Source organism: Lytechinus pictus, chromosome 7 (genome assembly GCF_037042905.1).
Source record: "Lytechinus pictus isolate F3 Inbred chromosome 7, Lp3.0, whole genome shotgun sequence".
Lineage (NCBI taxonomy): Eukaryota > Metazoa > Echinodermata > Echinoidea > Temnopleuroida > Toxopneustidae > Lytechinus > Lytechinus pictus.
The window spans coordinates 15,203,003-15,227,221 of NC_087251.1; the positions used below are offsets into that span (position 1 = coordinate 15,203,003).

A 24,219-nucleotide genomic window follows, 5' to 3' on the forward strand; every position below is an offset into this window, starting at 1 on the left:
ACATGTTCATCCTCTACCAGTCTCATTAATTCCAATGAATGTGCAAATCAATACTAACCTCTCCACTGTTTATCAAGGTGTTCATTCTTTTATATTCATATCCCTCTCTTTGTATATGTTTACAATGAAATGAAAATGTCAAGGATGCAAAAGCGCCTTTTTATTACATTATAAATTTTAATTTGAATGTCAGTTAATGTTGAAAAAAGTTGTTTATATGTATTCTATATTATAACTTCATAGATTCTAATGTCAAGTCCACCCCAGAAAAAAAATGTTGATTTGAATCAATAGAGAAAAACCCAAACAAGCATAACACTGAAATTTTCATCAAATCAGATGTAAAATAAGAAAAGTTATGACATGTTAAAGATTCCCTTATTTTTCACAAAATAGTTATATGCACAACTCAATGACAAGTTATATGCACAACTCAATGACATGCAAATGAGAGACTTGATGATGTCCCTCTCACAATTTCTTTAGTTCTTTATTGTTTGAATTATGCAATATTTCACTTTTTACAGATATGACAATAAGGACTAACTTGATTGAACCATAAAATGTTCAAACAATGGAAATTCTACATGTTCAAAGAGGAATACAACTTTCTTTCACATTACAATAGAGAGAAAATGAGAGTGTATAGTATTTCATATAATGAAATACAAAGAAATAGTGAGTGGGTGACGTCACCAGTCCCCTCATTTGCATTCCAACCTGGATGTGCATATACTGTATTGTGAAATTAAGTGAAACTTAAAAATACTTACTTTACTCCGATTTTGATGAAATTTTCAGTGTTACACTGTTTGCTTTTTCTCTTTTTATTCAAATAAACTTTGTTGGGGGGGGGGGGAACTTGTCATTAATATATGGACATTGTGAATGTCAAGTTTATATTGAAGTTTTTGATATTTTTCATTTCATCATATGACATACCTTGGGGCAATTTCTGTCCATTAGTAATAAGAAAATATTATTTTTTATGGATTTTGCATCTCACCAGATTTTCTGTTGTCTGGATTATGTTGTCTTTCTTATATTTTACTTCCCCTTTCTCATTCTCTAATCTTCTCTCTTTCTCGGTCTATTTACACATCTATACTCCTCCTTTTGTCTCTTCTATTTCTGATCCCATTTCCTGTCTCTTTTATTCAATTAATTCTTTCCCTTTCTTCCTTTTTGTCTTTGCTTTCTCTGTCTTTCATGTTTTTAAAATTCTGTTCCTTCTTGTGTTTTGTTTTCATGAATTTCTATTCATTACGCTGTAAAAATATTGAATCTTCAATTTTGTAACTCTCTTGCCTCCTTACTGTCATATTTGTTCTCCATTTCTTTTGACTTTCATCTTGGTAGGATTCCTCAACGGTCTGGACACCCTGAGATTCTCCAGGGGCCACATGGATGAGTTCCTGACGGTTCCACCAGTCGGATGCAAGGACGATGACAACATCAGGTAATCCGCCACGTGACTCATGGGATATGTATACCAACCCTCCAAGCGAGGGCCTCCTATAGTAGCCCCTCTCTGCCAAGCATTTGATCAAAACCTGTTTTGACCTTTTACTCAGTGGGATAGACATGTAACGCCATAACCTTTCGGCAATGTGACAGTCACCTAGATATCTGTCGCAATTATTCTTCCTAAAGTTCTAGAATTGACACTTCCTGATATTTGTTTTCATCCTCGGGGAATCACCAAATCCTTTCCATAATCCTTTTGATATAGTCTAATGTGTTTGCCTACAGACATTCATTGTTACTATACTGTATTCCAAAGCAACCCTCTTGTCTTTAAGCTACAACTAGTCATCCTAATTGCCTAGTTATACATGATAATGTAGTTCTTTATTTTTCATATAAAGTTATAAAAAAAATCACACACAAATTGATGTGGTGATTGTATTTGGAGCTACAACTGAATGTTTAAAGGCGTTCTTAACATCCTTCTTTGACCCTAATTTGTTTTTATAATCCTTTGAAATGTTTAATAATTCTTTTATAATTTAGTTTGTCAATAACCCCCCCCCCCCATATATCGTTTAAGAATGATTAGAAAAAATTATCATGCGACAGCAGCAATGAGAACATCTCCAAGTTACATGTATATTTATTTCTATCTGGTTTATTTTTTTCATCATGGATATAAAAAGGGATGATGCCATATCCCTCTTCAAAGTGCATAGGTATGACAACTATTATCATTCTATGGTGGAAATGACGATATCTTGACAGTTTGGATGCTACTTTTATCTATTACTGTTGTGAGGTTGGATATGCTGTATTATTATTATCTATACAAAGTGTTTTGTCATCAAAATAATTTTCCATACTTTCTGTACTTTCTGTAGATCTTTACAAGAGAAAAATTGAATAAATTTAAGTAGTATTTATCAATTGTAGGTCTTATTTGTGATTTTAATTATGAGCAAATTATGTGCAAATTGTGGTTGTTACTAAAATTATTCTAGTTATTAAAGTGTTCCTGGAGACTCTCCTTTGATTGAATAAATGATTTCTGAAGGTGATAATAATATGTAGAAACACTTTGGTAGATTTTTCTTTATCAGAAAGTATGTAATGTACATACAACAAATTATCATTATTTTTATTTGTTGATGAAAGTAATTTGATGTTTTTGATATAATGCAACTGATGTTATGTTTTCAATCATTTTTGTTACAGTGAGGTGGCTTATGAGACAGGCTCAGTGGCCCAGTATGCAAGGTCCCTATGGAGAACCGAACTCATCTTGAAAAAGTAAGATTTCGTTTCCACCTATGTGAGTGAAACGTGGAAGCGTCGTGGTGTAGCGGCTCTGACTCTCGCCTTGAAATCAGAGGGTCGTGCACACTTTGCGACTCTCCACCCAGGTGTTAAATGGGTACCCAGTAGGATGCAAAAGCCTATGAAGTATGCCTAGCAATTGAGTCTTGGAACTCTTGTTAGAATGCTTACCGGGGTAATAATATGTACATGTAATGCACTTAGAGACACAATGCAATAAGCGCTATATAAATATTATTTATAACACATTCTAATTTTTTTTTCATTTTTTATTTTAGGATTTAGAACAAATCCAGATCTATGGCTTTGCTGGGTGACCAGCTGAAGCTTTTATTCAATTTAACTCTTGAGTATTTATTAGTCAATCTCAAAGCATCTAAATTCAAATCTAAATCCACTAAATCCATTGTAAAGCAGATCACTGATAACTCCAGTCAGGATTTATTTTAAGTCCATGAAATGTAGAGTGTGACATAACCTTAAAAATTATTGCAAGGGTTTCAGTATCAATATTTCTGAAGCATATGTATTTTTTTATTATTTATTACTTTGACTGAGGAAGAAACCTGAAAGAAATAAAAAATACTTTTTTTCTTGTTTGTGATTTTTTTATGTATAAGAATGAAAATTTTAAAAATATCTGAAACTTGAACTATGGTGTTACTTTCCATTGCCATAGGCTTTTCTGCTATGTCAATAATTTCTGTATCTTGTCATGAAACCTGATACAAAGGGTTTCTTATTCAGCATACTCTAAGGGTGTATGAATTCAATTAGATTAAGGACTAGAGTTGTGTTATATTACATTTAAATAAATTGTTTTAATTTTACAAAGTGTTTCATTTTCTCAAATATTTAATTTGTATAAGTGTTTGGATCTTGGTTTCTCTTACTAAACTTGGCCCTTGACCTATGTGTTTTGTTACAGCTATACTCTATCACAAGGTAGTGGATCAACAAACAGTCATATTTCTTAGCAATATTACTTTGATGAATAATTTCTTTATATCTTTGGGTTTTTTTTATAGGGTGTCAGTAATATCATATTGGGTGTCCTTTTACTCTTACCCTTCTCTTTTCTTCATTTTGCTGTCTTTGTCTGTAAAAGATCTTTAAAAAGGAAATCCACTTTTATTGATTGGAAATTGTGATACTTTGAAACCCTGACTGTGATTGGCTGCTTAGCCCTGTTACATTGATGATTACCACAATGTTTGAATCATCATAATCATGAGTCCTTTAAAATGAAACAGGCCCCTGATGCTGCCTCAACCCCCCCCCCTCCTCTCTTTCTCTATCTTTTCCTTCCTCTCTGCTTCATTTGTTTTTATGTCTACCCTCTTTTGTTTTAGTTAATTTTCTCCACTTTTTCATCATCCAGGTGGAATGGTAGCTATGTATCATGGGGCCAGCCTTGCAGGATACGCCATCTCACGTCTGGTAAGTACATTTTCATTCTTTTCAAGAAAATGATCTCTTAACAATACGTCGGCTTCCCGTAAGAAGGGACTTAAGGGTAATTTTGACGATTATTTATTTTATTATGCACTTTTTAATTTGCTGGTATTTTTTAGTTTTACTTGAAATTTTGAAATAAAGTTTGCATCATTGGATAGCCTACATGTACAATGTGCTATTTTAATATTTGAAATTAAAAATAATCATAAAATTACTCCTGAGCCCCTTATGGAATGCTGATGAATTGCAGCTCATCCTCCCACATAAGGTTATAACATAATGCTGTTTTTTTTTTTCATTCCTACCTGTATCCCATACCCCCAAAATCTATTCTATCTTTAAATAACAATAATAAAACAGAATCATGAACAAACTGTCACTTTTCCATTCATCATGTTACCCTTTAAGTGCTGTCTGCGATAGAGGTGACATCCATGCTTTTGCATTCAGATATATCTGTAGTTATGCGTCCTTGATGATCTGATTCCAAGGTGTTAGGCGTAAGAGACAAACAAGGGAAACTTACTTAGCTGATTGCAACATTAGATGACATTCTCCAGAATCAGAGAGGAAATTCTCCCATGAGTTTAGAGAATGTTTTCCAAAATGTCTAAAAGAAGCATACAGCCCTCAGACAATGAGCCGAGAGTCAGTTATCACTAAACCACAACTCTTCCGCTTCTCCGTTTATTGTTATCCTGCTCAGTATCCTTTCCCTTCCAATACCTTCATAGACAAAAATCCCAAAACAACATGTGATTAGGTAAACCATTTTGGAATCTAGTACATGAAGTAGCGGAGAAAGCTATGTATATTAATCCATTGTCAACTGGAACTGGATGGTTCCCTTACAAATTTTAAGGGAATTACAGAATTTAGTATTCAATGTGTTAATGTGCCTTATTTATAAGTCAAACATTTCACATGTAAATTGAAACATTGTACATGTATATATCCTGATGTTTGATTGGATAAGTCTTTTACAAGGTGAAGGACGTTTCTCTGCATCATCTATCTGGTATGTGTGCAGTGATATAACCTTGGTGGTCTAATTCCAAGGGATTAGTATATGAGATAGATGATGGAATCAGAGTTAGCAGATAACACTGTTAGAAGCCCTTTCCAGAATGTTCTAAGCCATTTACCAGGTACGTCTCGGCTCTGCTCACACAATGTATTGGTGGGTTCACACCTTCCCAATCTTAAAAATAAAAATAAAAACATGTCAGTAGAACTGATGTCATCGCACCGCCATCTTAGAGGCTAAAGCCATTGTCATGCATGCATTGGTGATATGCAGCTGGTGCATCTCTGACAGTTCTGTTCATGTGTTTTTATATATCCTCTGAGGGAGGGCGCTATGAGATTATAAAATCATATGCATAAGGTATATTATGTGTACTGATTCCAGTCTTTAAATACTTGATCATTCACACCCTCCTGGATTGAAAGAATGCATATATGTACTTCTTTCCTCACTTCTCTGTTTGGGTTGGTAGGAAGTGGGAATGGTGGGAGGCAGAGAGAGAGAAGGGGGAGAAGGGGATGGAGAAGCGATCAAATCTTGTGTGATGTCATATGTGATGAAATGCCATATTGAATTCCAAAAGCACATTACATAGCATCAGGGATGGATAGGATCAAATATCAGCATTGATCGAGGAATATGAATGTAATATATCTTAAAGCAACTCTAAATTGAACAGAACATCTTTGATGTTGATGCACCCAGATTTTTAGAGAATCTATCAAAGATGGTGAGCATAAGATACAGGGTTAAGAAGGACTGAAAGATTTACAGTGAAAAAAAAGATCACTCTGAATAAAACATCTTATTCATGCAATGAGTCTCTGGATAGGTTGAGATTATAGAAAGGATGTTGTATCATATATGAAGAAAAAGCTTATCTACTATTGAAGGTAGTATTAATAAATCATAAATAATCCTTTGTAATATGAATTGAATTTAGATTTTGTTAAACTACAACATTAATTTAAATATCACATCACAAAGATGCTGATACGTAAGAATGTTCAAGGATATGTAATTAGCATATGAACTTGTAATTGACATATAATTGATAAGTAATTGCATTATGTAAAAGCTTGTATAGAATAGCATGACTAAAATTCACATTAAAATTATATGTCTTACACATACGTTTTCCTTAAATACAATGATTTGTGTGAAGAATGGCAGTATTTCAATAGTAAAAGTTATAATAATGATATTGTGCTATATATCTACAATTAATCAAACGTGAGGAAATGTAGCATTATTATCCTTCCAACATGATATCTGTAATGAAAAAAATAGTAAGAAAACTTGCACAATAATGTATTCTAAATATAGTTGCGAATGTTAATTGCCACATGCATAACTTTATAGATGTGTGAATAATCTGAAACTACTCATTATTCACATGGAGAAGTATTCTTGTTTGACTGCTTACCTTTTGTCATACTTCTCTGACACATCTTTGCATGTCTATAAAGAAAGATAGGATTTAAAGTTGTATTCGCATTTATCTACTTATTCTGTGTTACTCATTCTGTTTGTATTGTCTTTTATGACTCTGAAACGTATCGTTATCTCCTATTCATCCAACCCATATCATTTTAGCAACCCGCCCTATCAAAATGATGTGTGTGACATACGACTTACAAGAAGCAAACCAAAGCAGCTCCAAGCGATAAAATCTTGTCCAAATTATGACCCTGCTGAGCGGCACTGCTGGGAAGTGTAATGGAACAGAAATTTTGTTCTATTTTTAAAAAGTGCAGTAAGCTGGGCTTTAGGGCAAGAGGTTCTGATAGCAATGATGTGTAACAGATTTACACCGAAGTAAAAATTTAGAATCGGAAGGGGTGAGGGGGGGGGGGTCATGTAGCATGGGTTAAAAAGGGCAATAGTTTATTTCACATACCTTTTTTTCATGAATTCATGAATTAGAAATCTATATTTTCAAGTTTGTTTAATGTGAAATATGGGCAATATTGCATACCTGTGTAAATTCCTTCCTTGCATAAATGAATGTGTATCCACTGACAATTTTACACAGGTACTTCATTTTCTGTTTTGACACTCCTTCCAAATCATAAATGATTTTTTTGTCTCACCTGCATAGCAGAGTGAGACTATAGGCGCCGCTTTTCCGACGGCGGCGACGGCGGCGGCGGCGTCAACACCAAATCTTAACCTGAGGTTAAGTTTTTGAAATGTCATCATAACTTAGAAAATATATGGACCTAGTTCATGAAACTTATACATAAGATTAATCAAGTATCACTGAACATCCTGCATGAGTTTCACGTCACATGACCAAGGTCAAAGGTCATTTAGGGTCAATGAACTTTGGCCGAATTGGGGGTATCTGTTGAATTACCATCATAACTTTGAAAGTTTATGGATCTGATTCATGAAACTTGGACATAATAGTAATCAAGTATTACTGAACATCCTGTGCAAGTTTCAGGTCACATGATCAAGGTCAAAGGTCATGTAAGGTCAAAGAACTTTGGCCACGTCGGGGGTATTTGTTGAATTGCAATCATATCTCTATAAGTGTATTGGTCTAGTTCATAAAACGTGGAAATACGAGTAACCAAGTATCACTGAACATCTTGTGCGAGTTATAGTAGTTTTCAAAATCAGCACTGCTGCTATATTGAATCGCGTGATGCAGGTGAGACGGCCAGAGGCATTCCACTTGTTTTAAATCCATATCTGTTTTGTACAATTAATGAACTTGACATGTTTGTGTGTATGTTTTGTGTATCACGTACTGGAAAGGAGGAGAAGGGAAACAGTTTGATATTTCAGGGCTCAAATTAAGAATTCAAAGGGTAAGGGCACTTTCAGCTTGGGGCAAAGTGGCCTTGGATACCCCAAAATTTGAAGGGGCATCAAGCCATTCTTAAAGGCATGAAGGCTACTTTTAAAGGGCAGCTTATTCCAGTCTAAAGGGCACCAAGGCAAGTTTTTCTAAAAATGACAAATATATAGTGCAACCTATGGAAATGCTTTATCAGAATGTAGATCTAGATCTATTTTCGGGAAGAAATTCTTTCAGGGGCACCAAAATCAATTCTGGTGAAAATTTTTGGGGCTCCAGTTTTCTGTGGCTGCCTTTCCATTTCCAATCCAATCCAATCCAAAGGTCATTTGATATAGCACCTTTTGGTTACAAAGTGTTGCGCACACACTACTCCATGTTTGGGCCAATAAGACAATAATTGAACACCTCAGAATGGTTAGCTTGAAATAATTAATTGTTTAATATTATTGTTGAGTTTCCTGCCAAAACTCCCAAATTCTAGACTAAGAGAAATAAAAAGAAGTTCACATCAGTTCAGACTTCTCAGCCAGGTAACATCACTATTGCCAAACAATAACCTTTAAGTCTCATTTAAAAGGGAAGTAACATTCCACAAATATCCAAAATTGCTTTAAATCAACGTAATCTGAAATTCAGTGTAGATAAGGAGTAGAAATCATTTCACAAAAGTCCCATCGTAAATCACCTCACGATGTACATACTGGCTGAGCTTGAGCTCAGCCTCAATCACACTGCACACACACTCATGCACAGGCTGTGACAGCAGTATAGGGCAGTTATCTAGGCCAACAGAACCTGGGAAGAAATCTTCCCGTCTCTGCTGAACTGAATGCTAAAGTGCCTAGTTTTTCAAGAATTCCGAGAATTCCAAAAGCAATAGGACATCTCTTTAGTATAAATCAAGTGAAAATATAAATATATGTTGAATATCACCCATAATTATTACTTCAATGACAATTAAGAGCTTTCCTGTTCTTTTCAAAGCCGAATTCATTGAATTTGTTTGGTACATGTTGATGAAGAACAGCCAGACAGTACCGTTATCCAGAGGGAATTTGTAATAATCAATTCAAGAAGATAGCTTAAAAATTTGACTTTTTATTGCCATGATTAATTTCAAAGGATATAAAAAATATCTCTAGATGATTCAATCTGTAAAACATACGATGAGTATTTTTGTAAAATTTTGCAAATGGACTATTAATCTCCCTCACACCTCCAAATCCCCCACTTATAAATGGACTCGTCTGAGTCGTCTCTATCTATATTTGGGGAATTACCCTACCCAATTCATATACTTGCTCTGCAGAACACAGTGGCATAATACTGTTTCACTCATCACTGAGGTATTGGTGAAATGACATTTTGTCATTATTTCACATCATGAAATGAAAATGTCATCATATATATCAAATTATTGAGAGAAAAAGGGCATGACAGCCAAAAGAAAAAAGGCATTTCTCTGACCAAAGGGGCACGGCGGCCAAAAGGAAAAGGGCAGATAACTTTATGGCCATGACAGTATAAAGTTTCTGGAGGGCATGATGGCCAAGCAAAGAGGCATCCACGCCCATGGCCATCGATTAATTTTAAGCCTGATATTGTATATAGGAATGTTTTATTTTAGCAGACGATTTTTGTTGGCAATCATTTCTCCATTATGCAAAAAGTCCCTAGATAAAGCAGTTTAGTATGAATATGATGTAAAAAAAGGGTGCAGGATCGGCAGCTATACTGGCACACCCCTTCACTCAGGGGATCATGTATTACTCTTCTCATTTTCTTTACAGTAGTTACATTATCTTTTTAGTTCTTTAACTCATTACTCTATATATAAAATTGAAGAACAATACATTCAATGAACCAAATCTATTGTTCTTTATGTAGTTGAACAGCGAGTGAAAGAATTGTGGAGGGTATCGTGATAATGTGTTCATATCTAATGTAGAAGTGAGTAAAGCTCTATATGTCTTCATATGTGATTCCCTAGAAATATGGGTCTGAATATTTGTCTAAGTGGTTCAAAGGTTATCCGACTGCCTGAATGATGTGAATTTGTATATATATATATATATATATATATGTGTGAAGTTATACATGTACAACAGCTTATATATATATATATTAAGTAAACAACAAAACACATTTTGGTAAAGTATATTTTTAAGTAATTGATAAGGAGCAATACAAACAAAACAAGTTGGGTATTAATATCAACTTTTTTATTTAAATAGGAAATTTTATATGCGTGGTGATATTTACATCCAAATAAAGCCATTTTTTCTCAAGTTTTAATGCTGTTCAAATTGGTTTTTCTACTATGATTGCATAAATTTCTTTGTTTTGATTTTCCATTTTGTAGGATATACATGTATGTACTGCATATTCATAAGCATATTGAGTCCCCTTATTAAACATAAATAATTACCATGTCCCTAGGTGAGGATGTTAAATCTTCAGTCCTTTTTTTGTTACTAAGCAGTCACTCAACCATTCAGTTTTTTAAACCACTAACAATCAGTTAAATCTTGGGAGGATGTATTCCAGTATATACTTGAATATCGTGTCTTTAAATTTGTGGTTATTCTACTAAGTTAGAGAGCAAGTGCGGAAATACTCGCCTCTTCAGAAAAACTTGCCTATCATATTACCATGCAATTTATCAGACCCATGGGCTATTAACAACAAGAGAGAAGAAAGAAAATTGACGAAACCATAAAAAGTGTCCTTCGGTTCCATCATCCAATGTTTATTTGTTGAGCGGCCTGGGCTCCGCTTTTCAATGTATTTCTAATACCACTTTCTACTGTGAAAGACATCTCAAGGGGGGTGAGAAAGGGTCAGCTACCAATCTTCCAATGTTTAATGTGTAACACGATCATAAAGGGGTCTGGTAAGTGCCTCGTAGGTGCACATTAGCGACGTATTGATTGACAAGGTGTCAAACGCAGTAGTACAGCTATGGCCAATCTGGCGATAGCCGATGGGGGTGGTCATGTGATATGGGACTGGCGAGTGCGCTAACTGTAATTGATTGTAAGGCAATCTAAGAGAAATTGGCAAACAGGAGCAAAATAGAGAAAGATAAGGCACAGACTATAGATTCTAGGCTAATGATGAAGAATGCAATGTTGTTGATGAAGGATGTGAAGGGAAGAAGCACTGAATGGTATGCATATTCTGTTTCAATGCAAACTAACAATATCACTGTCCTGTTTCCCTAGTTGAGGGTCTAGTCTTATCATTCTTGGAAGAACCCTTCAGCCTCATATTTCCTGCCCCAATCAATGCCCATGTATCTAATGGGAAAATGATGCTTGCCCATCCCTGTAAATGTCTACAAAATAAAGTAACAGTTTAATTGATTAAAAAAACAGTTTTTGTCTCACCTGCATAGCAGAGTGAGACTACAGTGCGTATAAAAAAAACGGGACAGATTTGAAAAGTCTATAAAATTTGTGTTTCAAATTATGATCTCTATATTTTGGTGTCAATAGATGCACCGAAGTCTTATCCTTCAAATGCCATTAAAATAATAGAGTTTCGTTCACGCTTGAGCGAACACAAAATGTTTTTGTCTTGGGTTTAAAAAGAGACTTGCGCCAAAATGACATAAAATGATAAATATGATGGTCAGACTTCTTGCTAACCAGCAGACTTCTTCTTAACCTTTTCATTATCTGTGCCATAATTTTGGAATTATGCGGTCAAAATTCATTACCGAATCTTCTTATTTACTTGAAAAGATCTGTTGTTCCTTTTTAATATGTTTTCTTTTAGCTTTGAATATTCCTTCTTTAGGCAAGAACAATGTTTTTTTAAACCGAAGTATGGGAGAGCATGTCTTTTTTTAAATTCCTTTCATTGTGTGCTACAAAGGTTATGGTGCCTTTGTACAGTGGCATATGATGGGTGGGGGCTTGGGGAGCTCCCCCCCCCCCAAAAAAAAAAAAAATCATGATCAAGAAGAAAAAAGTGGAAAGGAAAATAACAGAAAACATAGAAATTAAAATTTGATATCATTTACTAAATATTATGTCAAAATCACAAAATTTGATATTTTAATAAAAAAGTGGAAATTTTTGCTTGCTTGCTTCACAGTTTTTTAATACATTTTACCCGATCTGCCATATTTTGCTTCTTCAAAATTGACTTAATACACCATTGCCATTGAAAGACATGAATCCTTTCCTGTTTGTCCTGTCAAGCACATAATTAAACTTGGTGAAGGATTCAATAAACCCCTTGAAAATATGATTCATGTCTTTTATAGGTATCATAACATAATTTTGTTTCACATACCAGTAATAAAAGGATTTGAATAATTACAAATTCTCCCAATTAATAATGCAAATCTACTTACTTGGGTTGACAAAAAGTCTTCTTTTCTTACTTATGAAGGCAAATTCAAATGTAAAAGATGTTTAAATGAAAAACAAAATAATTAAGGTAAATGAATAAATTTTAAATTAAATTTGACAGCATAATTTGAAAAGTAGGCCCCTATGGCAAAGATAATGAAAAGATTAAGAGGAAGTCTGCTGATTTGCCAAAAGTCTAATCATCAAATTTCTAATTTCTGCCATCTTGGCGCAAGCCTCTTCTTGAACCCCCGACAAAATCGTCCCGTGTTAGCTCAAGCATGAACAAAATTTATTTTTAAAATGGCATTTCAAAGATAAGATCACAGAGCATCTATTAACACAAAAATATAGATATAATAATTTGAAACAAATTTGTTATAGACTTTTCAAAACTGTCCCGTTTTTTTAAACGCACTGTATAGGCGCCGCTTTTCCGACGGCGGCGGCGGCGTCAACACCAAATCTTAACCTAAGGTTAAGTTTTTGAAATGACAGCATAACTTAGAAAGTATATGGACCTAGTTCATGAATCTTGGCCATAAGGTTAATCAAGTATTACTGAACATTCTGCCTGAGTTTCAGGTCACACGACCAAGGTCAAAGGTCATTTAGCGTCAATGAACTTAGACCATGTTGGGGGAATCAATATCAAAATCTTAACCTAAGGTTAAGTTTTTGAAATGTCATCATAACTTAGAAAATATATGGACCTAGTTCATGAATCTTGGCCATAAGGTTAATCAAGTATTACTGAACATTCTGCCTGAGTTTCAGGTCACACGACCAAGGTCAAAGGTCATTTAGCGTCAATGAACTTAGACCATGTTGGGGGAATCAATATCAAAATCTTAACCTAAGGTTAAGTTTTTGAAATGTCATCATAACTTAGAAAATATATGGACCTAGTTCATAAAACTTGGACATAAGGTTAATCAAGTATTACTGAACATCCTGCTTGCGTTTCACGTCACAGGACCAAGGTCAAAGGTCATTTAGAGTCAATGAACTTTGGCCAAATTGGGGGTATCTGTTGAATTACCATCATAACTTTAAAAGTTTATGGATCTGATTCATGAAACTTGGACATAATAGTAATCAAGTATCACTGAACATCCTGTGCAAGTTTCAGGTCACATGATTAAGGTCAAAGGTCATTTAGGTTCAATGAACTTTGGCCAAATTGGGGGTATTTGTTGAATTACCATCATAACTTTGAAAGTTTATTGGTCTAGTTCATAAAACTTGGACATAAGAGTAATCAAGTATTACTGAACATTCTGCCTGAGTTTCAGGTCACACGACCAAGGTCAAAGGTCATTTAGCGTCAATGAACTTAGACCATGTTGGGGGAATCAATATCAAAATCTTAACCTAAGGTTAAGTTTTTGAAATGTCATCATAACTTAGAAAATATATGGACCTAGTTCATAAAACTTGGACATAAGGTTAATCAAGTATTACTGAACATCCTGCTTGCGTTTCACGTCACATGACCAAGGTCAAAGGTCATTTAGAGTCAATGAACTTTGGCCAAATTGGGGGTATCTGTTGAATTACCATCATAACTTTAAAAAGTTTATGGATCTGATTCATGAAACTTGGACATAATAGTAATCAAGTATCACTGAACATCCTGTGCAAGTTTCAGGTCACATGATTAAGGTCAAAGGTCATTTAGGGTCAATGAACTTTGGCCAAATTGGGGGTATTTGTTGAATTACCATCATAACTTTAAAAGTTTATGGATCTGATTCATGAAACTTGGACATAATAGTAATCAAGTATCACTGAACATCCTGTGCAAATTTCAGGTCACATGACCAGCGTCAAAGGTCAATGAACTTTGGCCATAATGGGGTATTTGTTGAATTACCATCATAACTCTGTAAGTATATTGGTCTAGTTCATAAAAATTGGACATAAGAGTCATCAAGTATCACTGAACATCTCATGCGAGTTTCAGGTCACATGACCAATGTCAAAGGTCATTTAAGGTCATTGAACTTTGGCCATTTTAGAGGTAATTATTAGATTGCTGTCATAACTTTCAAAGTTTATAGATATAGTGTATAAAATGTGGATATAGGGGTAATCAAGTATCACTGACAAGTTTTAGGTCACATGATCAAGGTCAAATGTCAATGAATGTAGTATTGTATCATTATATGAATGGTGTTTTTTGTGAATAATTATTTTATAGTAGTTTTCAAAGTCAGCTCTGCTGCTATATGTGTATATTGAATCTCGTGATGCAGGTGAGACAGCCAGAGGCATTCCACTTGTTTGATAAAACGATTTGATAGTGATTAAATCTTTGTGTAAATGAATTTACAGAATTAAATAGATTGATAACTGAATGAATATATCTATAGCTATAGAAATTGAAATATTGAATAGATAATTGGTAATCTTAATTAAGATAAGTTATTTATATAAATACAGTGAATGAATGATGAAGTGAATAATAAAAAATAGATATTTCAAGTTTTCAAATAAGACAGCCTATAATCATACATTATCATATTTTCCTTTCTTTTGTCTTTAGGCAAATATCTAGCTGTCCTTGATAATGGTAATGTTTGTATTGTACCAAGGAAAAATTGCAACTTAGATGACACAATCTTCTGTTTCCAACAATCACGGGTCAGTATGTTGATATGATGTGGTTGATTTTTTTTTTTTAATCTCCTCCCTCCAAGTATTTATCATACATGTACATGATTGTATTTGAATGTCAATGCAGATATTCTTACATTCTGCTATCCTTTGACTATTTTCTTTGCCAAATTACAACAAATTACCGAACAGGAAACTGTATTATAGGCACACTTTTATGCCCCGGTCTGGCCAAAAACAGAGCATACTTGATTTAGAATTTTGAGACAGAGTAACATGTACTCTTCTGTTTGTGAGCATGTTGTTAGCTGTCTTTTGATTTTTTCCTCTGGATTCTATTGTATTAAATATAATCTGTTCATACTGTGACATGAATACTTGATGTTAGACTTGATTGCTTGTTTTCCATGTATATTATGAAAAAATTGTTACTTTGTTTATATATTGTATGATTATGAAAACAAATTTAACAAAATAAGATATTTGAATACCATATCTTATCAGGTGTTTATTGCTGATGTGTATTTCATTGTCGCTGCTACTACTCAAGCCATATTCAGCTCATCTCATCTGGTTTTTTCTGCCTGTATTTCCTTTCGTTTTTCATATTACACATGGTGAACTGTTAACCTGCTCCATGTTATAAACTCCACCATGCAAACCTACAAAGATCATCTGATTGTCGCTTTTGGTCTTTTTTATAGAAAAAATAAGAAGAATGATGTGACATTTTTGTTTTCCTTGACAGGAGGATCTTACTAACTATGATAGCAAACAGGATCATGGTATGGGCAATGCAGACATCAAGTATGGAGATTCAACAGTACTTATTCAACACATGAAGACAGGCCATTGGCTCTCTTATATGGTATGCCGTATCTATATTTTCACTCCCATTTTTATGCCGGTGTACCTTTTAAAGAATTTTTATTGTCATTTTGTTATATAGTGAAGTCATTATTTAAATATTGTTCATGATAATTAATATTTTGTTTGAATTGATCTGCTGTTTTAAAAGTTTATAACTGATTCATGATGAATTTGTGATATTTCCATTTCAGTGTCTCTATCTGATTTTCAATAAAGTGGTTACGTTCATCTTGACTTTGATAGCTTTTGCAATATTTTGCAATTCTTGCAATGCTGATAGTAATTATATATGCTTATTACATGTTCAACATTTACTGAAATTTCGTGCTGATGAATATGATATGATTGATTTATATTTCTTAACAGGTTTTTTTTACATAATTTGTAATCTCTTTCACAGCAAAGGAACTTAACGCAAAAAAGTTGCCTCCATGGCCTTGTTTCATGTAGGATTTCAAAGCTGCTTTTCCATCCCTCCATTATTTTTGTATTTTCCAGGAATGTGGAAAAAAAAATGAGCAGGAATCCCACATAAGTTGGTGATAGAGTTTAGATACCTAAAAGTTTGACAATTTGTTCAATAAAAAAAATAGTTGGATTAAGTCACTACAAAAAAAATATTTGTAAATAACATTGTAGGAGAAGTTGAATTTCAGGAAGGAAATGAATTTTCATTTTAAAAGAGATATGGAATCTAATGCATATTTTATTTCTATTCCAGGTTGTTGAAAGTGTTGTTGGAGGAAGAGCAGCTGAGAGGAAGGTATGTTATTCATGATTTATTCAGTATAACACAAAAAGGTGTGTTTGGTGATTAAACTCTAACAGATACTTGTCAAATAGAGGTATCATGGTAAAAATCTATTTCATACAGTTGAAAATAGATTGCAATAAAAATGGAGTACACTGGTAAAAATTTGGTTACATCTGAACAATCAAGAGATCCAGTTAGAGGCTGCAGATATCTAATAATGTGAAGTAATTAAAATGTGTTGTGACTTAAAAGAATGAGAATTAGTACAAGACCTTAAAGATATTTATAAACTCTCCATAGTATATGGTGTGAAAATACATGTATGACTCTCAGCAATTGATACCTTCACTTCCTTGTTAGTGTTTACCAGTATTGTATGAAAAAAATTTAGCCTCTATGAATCTGATACGTATTTCACCTCAATCAAAATGACCATTATCCCTTTGTTACCATGACAACAGGTAGTGATGTTGCCAGAGGGTCATATGGATGATGGGTTCTCGGTTGTGAGAGCAAGGGCGGAGGAGTCAAGATCAGCCGCAATCATCAGAAAGAGCTCATTGCTTTTCAATCAGTTCTTTGAGTGAGTCACAATCTTGAGTTGGCTTTGTAAGCATGATGATGTTATTTACATGTATCTGTTGTTATCGGAGTGTCTTTGCAAATGACTTTTTCATATCTCATATTTTATCTTGTATTTTGTAATTTAATTATTATTATTGTTATAATTATTGTTGCTGTTATTATTATTATTATTAACATCATCTCAAAAAGGAGAGAAATCTTAATCATGGAGAGTGTGTTTCCTTTTGGCAAAAATCAAAATCATACATGTCCTCAATATCACACAGCAATGAAATGTCACAAGTCATCTTTTATCAGTCAGCAATTTCACAAAGAATAACATTAGAAAGATAAAAGCATGCTTAGAAAATAATACCATCTCTAGTGCATTACGTTGTTACCAATTTAAGAAATGAAAGCAGATTAATTCAAACCTTAGACCTTTTTGTTTCTGTAAGGGCTAATGCAAAACAAGTAAATTCTGTCATTCATTTGCAAGACCAAGAAGCCTTCATTGCTTGTCATATACCATTTGTTTGTAACGTGAATGTGTGAAAAGATTTATGAAACAATACTCTTATTCTACAATCACCCCTCAGATCTTCCATTTCTATGTCCCATTTAATGATAAATAGTTAAAATAATTATCTTGCCTGCTCAATTTATTGTCCACTTTTTCCTGATATGTTTGCAGCGCTTTGGACTCCTTGAGGGCCGAGAAGGAGGATGACCAGCTGGCCTGGAATAGCTTTGACCTTGGCTCTGTGGTTGATATACTCCAGGATCTTATAGAGTACTTCTCGGAGCCAGAGGAAGACGAAGGTAGGAGATAACCATTTCATTTAACTTACATCTTCTTTCTTTCTTCCTATATGCATGTGCTAAACCAGAATTTTCAGAATATGATATGTACACCATATATTTTGAAAACCAAATATTTCCAAAATTTCTTTGCTTTTTCTTTCAAAATTTAAGAATACATGTTAGAAAGTGAAATTATCACAGTCGTATATTTCACAAATTCACAAAATAAAATTCATGGTTGGGAAGGGGAAAAAGATACAAAGATATTGTACAGTGATTAATATCTGTGAGAGTAGACATGTCTGTCATTGATGTTGAATCGTTAATGTTTTTTAACAGTTTACTTCAATTTGCTGTCAAAACTTGTCAAAATAATCATATTTTTAAAGGAAAGGTATTCTTCATTTTTATTTTCAGATCATGAAGAGAAACAAAAGAAATTAAAAGCCTTGAGGAATCGACAGGATCTGTTCCATGAAGAGGTGAGCGTTATCAGACTTTCTTAAACTCTTGAATACTGAATACAGGGAACACCTATCTCCAGTATGTGATTGAATAGAAATTGTCTGCATTTGATATTTTCTGGAAAGTGTTTGGAGATAGTGTTCTGCGCAAATTGTAAATCAATTGAATGTGTATTGTTCCAGTTTTTGACAAATGTAGTTCATGATACACTATTTCTTTATTCCCATTTGGATTATGACAAATTCAGCAATGTTTATCCATGTAGGCTTTATAATGTGAGGCTGCTAAGAGCAAGTTAAAGAGAAAGACATATAGAAGGGAGGTGGTGAGATAAGGGGGGGGGGGATGTGTGGGAGTAAATAGTGGGAGAGAAAATAGGCAAGTGAGAGAATGAGAGAGATTCAGAAAGACAAAGGAACACATGTTTAGTAACATGTTTGCTGTTCAAACTATTTGGGTATTTATCTATTTTCATGATCGCAACTTTTTTTGCAAAAATTAACTATTGCCATATTTTTCAGGGTATGGTCAAACTGGTGCTGGAAACCATTGACAAGCTGAGCATCTTCAAGAGTGGACGGGACTTTGCTGCAATAGTAGGAGAGGATGCAGGAGACCTCTGGCAAGACATCGTCACCTACCTCTACAAACTCCTTGGTAAGCCACTTCTCTGACAATTGTCACATTATAAATACTTAGATAAGTGGAATATGAGCTCTGTCTTACTATCTGTTAACAAAGCTTTATCTGTATAGTGTACAGTGTACAGTAGTATAAGCATATAAATGTAAAATATCATTATTTATAAGTATTCCCTGAGGACATACAATGGTAATTACTTTCTTCTAGGTTTTGCTAGTTGATTCTTGTATGACATCCTATTTGTACTCTGTGCTTGGCATTACACAAAAGCGCATCACCTAGATATATGTGTACATGTAATTAACACCAGGCTTGGTAATGCTGCAATTTGTCAACATTGAAAGACACTCTCAAGCAAACAATGAATCAGATGTACGTATAATAGTAATAGTGAATACTTATGATTGAAATTTATCTGATAGTATTTGGTGTGTGTTGAAGCTGCTGGCTCGACAATGCATTTGACGTCTGTGATATTGACTTGATTTGGTTTTGTTTACGCAGCCGCCATAATCAGGCATAACCACAACAACTGTGCCTTATTTGCCCAGTCAGTCAGGTTGGATTGGCTTATTAACAGACTAGAGAGTCAACAAGCATCAAAAGGTCAGTAATGGATACTTGTTTTCAATATTTTCATTTTATACTTAAACCTTCTCTCTTACTTGTTCTGTCTCTCAACTATTTCCTAGTTCTTCCGTCTTTTATATCCTCCTTTCTTTCTCTCATTCTCTCCACTTACTTCTCATGACCCTTCCTCTCTCCCACTATCCCCTCTAATTTTCCCATTCCCTTTCCATTTCTTTTCTTCCTTTAAAAAAAATGAAGGAAGTCATAAGTCTTATAAGTCTAAATAATGTACTTCTATTTGAAATTAACATTTAACAGAATATGTTGGGACATAAATTTTGCTTTTCTGCTGTATAAGTAGCTGTCCCGTACTATTATTGTTTTGACTATTTTTGCTTTTACTATTTTTGCTAGTTTGTCCGCAGCCCAAGCCAAATTTAAACTAGATTAAATGAATAACAGTCTCTTTTAAAGATGATAGGAGAATATTCACTTTTGGCCATGGTTGTTCATTCTATATATTGATGTCATTTAGCTGAAAGTGTTTAATATCAAAGTTCTCATGAACTTCAGACAAGACTGCATTGATTCAACTGATCTTGTTTGTTGTTTGTAGGTGTGTTGGAGGTGTTACATTGTGTCCTCCTTGGTAGTCCTGAAGCTCTTAACATCATCAAAGAGAACCACATCAAATCAATGATATCACAGCTAGAAAAACATGGCAGAGATCCAAAGGTAACAAAATCAAATCAAGTTATTTATAGATTGAATGCATCTTTACCCGTATCCTACAAGAACAGGGCAATCTCTATTAAGCCTATGGTTATTACATAATTCAGCAATCAGCGGGTTAATTGATTTTGATCCATCTGATGCAGCCACTTTGTTTTTATAATTATGATCATGATTTTTTTTGGGGGGGTGGAGATGTGGGCTGTAGGTGGGATAAATTTCTTTTGGAGATAAAATGTACGATGAAGAAGTAGTTTTTTTTTTACCTTGTAAATTCCATTTCAGTACCCTAACTGCATGAAGATGTTTTTGTGTTAACCTCCCCCCCCTAAAAAAAGGAAGGAGTTTCTCAGGAAAATACTTCTACATGAAGATTATATATCATAAATATAGGTATTTGTTTTCTCTTTAATAGGCATTTATATAGCGCCATCTATCTAGAAATATTCTATTCGGAGGTGCACGAGAAAAGAAAGAATGAGAAAGTTTGGATGAGTGTCAAAGGGCCAATAACTAATACTGTTAGAATAGATAAGACTTCAGTTTAGATTTGAAGGTCTCCAGTGATGGTATAAAATCTTCAAATTTCTTCAGATGTATAAGATAAATGTGGGGTTCTACAGATAGGTATTCTTCACATTTTGTAAGACTATTTTGCATTATACATTCCATGGCTTATGGCATGTCAGTCTGTAACCTGCATTTATTGAAAACCCACTTTAAACCAGGGATTCTTTATAGTTACAGATTATTTCCATAGAGCTCTGAGATCCATGCTTGTATTTAATACATCCTTTCTTTTTAGGTGTTGGATGTTCTATGCTCGCTGTGTGTTGGCAATGGTGTAGCAGTACGATCCAATCAGAACCTTATATGTGACAACCTTCTTCCTTCAAGAGATCTCCTCCTTCAGACAGCAGTAGTTGATGAAGTAGTTTGGTAGGTCACATGTCCACTCTCAACATTGTTTTCATGGTACTTGTATTGATTGAATACAAGGAGTTTTTAGACGAAATGTTAGACATTGAAAATGTGCTCAATAACTTGTCATATTTTTGGTCATGATATTTTCTATCCAATTTGTTTCTTAGATTTCAACTTTCAAGGTGTTTTCTACTGATTCTTACTCTTATAACATATTATTTTAACAGTGCTTGGTCTTCATCAATGTGTTCTAGCAGACATTTCTATTTGCTGAAAGTTGGAAGAAATTATGAAACTCTTAGCTCTACATATACCTCAGAAAGGAATTGTTTATAGATTTGATAATTAATGTATCATCCACTGTAATCCAATGTTATTGTTGCAAAATTATATTTGTTGTTTTTCTTCCCTATTTTACTATAAAACAAACAAGTTTGAATGATTGAAAACTGCATTCTTATCGCTAATACTGTAATAATTTGTTATTTGCAAACAGTATGCGTCCCAATGTGAGCATCTGTGTGAATAAGAAGAGCACAGTCTATAAGAAATGGTACTTTGAGGTTGCCATCGACAAGCAGGAAGCGGCCACATCCAGACCCGTACACTTCAGAGTAGGGTGGGCAACGACTTCGGGGTTCCGCACCTACCTGAGGGGCGGGGAAGGATGGGGAAACTCGGGGGTCGGTGATGACCTTTACTCCTTCGGCTTTGATGGCATGAATCTGTGGACAGGTTAGGAATGTTTGGTAGAATAGAGAGTAAAAGTTGCATGTTGAGATATACCCAGCCCTGTAACAGAGGTTTGCGATGAAGTGCAAATATTAAGAGCAATTCTTTGATATTGGTTCCAGGTCAGCGTTCTGAAGGCAGTGCACATTTAACAATGATCTTGATCTTGGCCAATTACGTTTAGCAATTGATTGCAAACCTTTGTGTTTTGAAGGCCTGGGGATATTTTAGAAAGCCTTTAATAAATTATGAAGAACTAAGTGTGGCATGGGGTATGGAGGGCCTAAAGTGTAGTGCCAAGTGCAGTGCCAAAAACATTTGCTGATTTTTCAAACTTTCCTTTTCAGTATTAACTCTGACCAAATTTTAGAATGAAATATACCTTGCATTACAAATGTATGTCACAAAGAATGATAATAATATATATAAAGCAGTTGCAGCTGATTTGATTGAAAATTATTAAATGTTGGCTTTCCATACTCTTAAAATCTGGCATAGTCTAATGGACAGCTTCATGAAACTTCCTCTGGCATTCCCCTAGTTTTTGTTCTAAGGGCAAGATCAATGATCCATTTTATTCAGTATATCACAGCCATACTTATTGTTTCAGACCTAAGAGGAACATTTTCATTTTTCATTCCATGATTAGATAACCCATCAGTTGAGGTCCTGTTCACCTGCCCACCTCTTTATCTCTTAAGAAAGAGAAGGGGACACTTTGATATAGAAACAGTGATATATTGTCTTTTTATCCCATCTCCCTCCCTCTTAGTTTGATATTCATTAGTATTCATTACCTAAATTTTCTGTAATATCTGTAGGTGGTGTCAGCAAGGCTGCTCCATGGAGTGGGAATCGTCTCTTGTCCAGGGGTGACATTGTTGGTGTGTGCTTTGACCTCAGTGTGCCTCGCATCCTCTATCATGTCAACGGAAGCCCTATCAAGGCTTCCTTTGAAGGCATCAATCTAGAGGGCATGTTCTTTCCTGTACTTAGTTTCTCTGCTAGGGTTAGGTGAGTATTTATTTTAGGGAAACAGTATTAATCTAGAAAGCTAATGCTTTCGGTTAGGTCTGAAGATATGTGCGAAGAAGCTATGCTCGCATGATTTCCCATCATGCCTCTGTTCTAAACCTTTAATTTGGGGGTATATTGTTTCCTGTCCTTAGTTCTTTGCTATTGTTAAGTTGGTATTAATTTTTTTGGGGGGGAAGGAGAAGAACACCAATATGAAGGTGATAATGATTTGAGTTTGGTCTGTCTGAAGAGAAAGAGAAAAAATATAAATTCATTCATGGAATTGTCCTTGTAATAATATTTCAAGACTTTCAAATGGAAAAATCAACTATGTTTTAATTAAGGCCAATACTGGAATTTAAATGATTTGTGTTTACCTATTGGTTTCCTCTTGTAGTGCTCGATTCATCCTTGGAGGCAAACACGGTCGATTCAAGTACTCACCACCTAAGGGTTTTGCTGCTGTGTGTGAGAGTGTTCTCCCCAAGGAGAGACTCAAGATAGAGCCTTGCTTCTCCTTGGGTGATGTCAACGAGGGCATCATCCAAGGACCTACTGCCTCCCAGGATCATTCAGCATTCATCCCAGCTCCCGTAGACACCTCTGCTGTAAGTATCAGAGCATTAGGGTTGGTCAAGGCCCTCGCTTACAAAGAGTTGTGATTGATCCGATGAATCTCATCTCTGGAAGTTTGCCGTTGTGACAGTTCTTCATACAGAAAATGTACACAATGTCCGATAGGGAATGAGGAGCAAACCACTTTGTACAAACACTGATGCTTACAGATATATACATCATACTTAGAACACATTTCGAATAGATACTTGCATTTTAGCTGTAAGGGTCCCTGGCCTTCAATATGAGATCAGTTGGATCAATTACAACTCTTTGTAATTACTTAAAATGAAAAAAAATTGGCATGGCCCAGGTAGCAGAAAGGTTTACAATTGATGTCAAAGTGGCTATGATTTTTATTTTGTTAGAATTCATGATAAAAAATATTTCATTCTGGGTAAGGAATTGTTTAGAATGATTTAGGACTTGAAATTATGTTTGCTTTAGCACTTTGTTTTTGTTA

General features: G+C 34.5%; 2 protein-coding genes across 2 annotated transcripts in view; both read left to right on the forward strand.

Moving 5' to 3' along the window:
• The first annotated feature begins 1,361 nt into the window (after positions 1–1,361).
• On the forward strand, positions 1,362–6,555 carry LOC129265469 (ryanodine receptor 2-like). The gene is made up of 3 exons (XM_064101417.1): positions 1,362–1,459; positions 2,689–2,763; positions 4,172–6,555. The coding sequence occupies exons 1-3, from the start codon at positions 1,404–1,406 to the stop codon at positions 4,269–4,271; spliced, it is 231 nt and encodes a 76-aa protein (XP_063957487.1). The 5' UTR covers positions 1,362–1,403; the 3' UTR covers positions 4,272–6,555.
• Positions 6,556–15,001: 8,446 nt separating this feature from the next.
• The window catches only part of LOC129264898 (ryanodine receptor 2-like), a 94,669-nt gene continuing 85,451 nt past the window's right edge, over positions 15,002–24,219 (forward strand). The window contains exons 1-13 of the mRNA XM_064101373.1: positions 15,002–15,094; positions 15,816–15,935; positions 16,659–16,700; positions 17,153–17,274; positions 17,950–18,077; positions 18,477–18,541; positions 19,046–19,181; positions 19,671–19,772; positions 20,353–20,471; positions 21,274–21,407; positions 21,889–22,127; positions 22,946–23,138; positions 23,539–23,749. Coding sequence (XP_063957443.1) covers positions 15,855–15,935; positions 16,659–16,700; positions 17,153–17,274; positions 17,950–18,077; positions 18,477–18,541; positions 19,046–19,181; positions 19,671–19,772; positions 20,353–20,471; positions 21,274–21,407; positions 21,889–22,127; positions 22,946–23,138; positions 23,539–23,749 — 1,572 coding nt within the window. The 5' untranslated portion in view covers positions 15,002–15,094; positions 15,816–15,854. The remainder of the gene's footprint in view (positions 15,095–15,815; positions 15,936–16,658; positions 16,701–17,152; positions 17,275–17,949; positions 18,078–18,476; positions 18,542–19,045; positions 19,182–19,670; positions 19,773–20,352; positions 20,472–21,273; positions 21,408–21,888; positions 22,128–22,945; positions 23,139–23,538; positions 23,750–24,219) is intronic.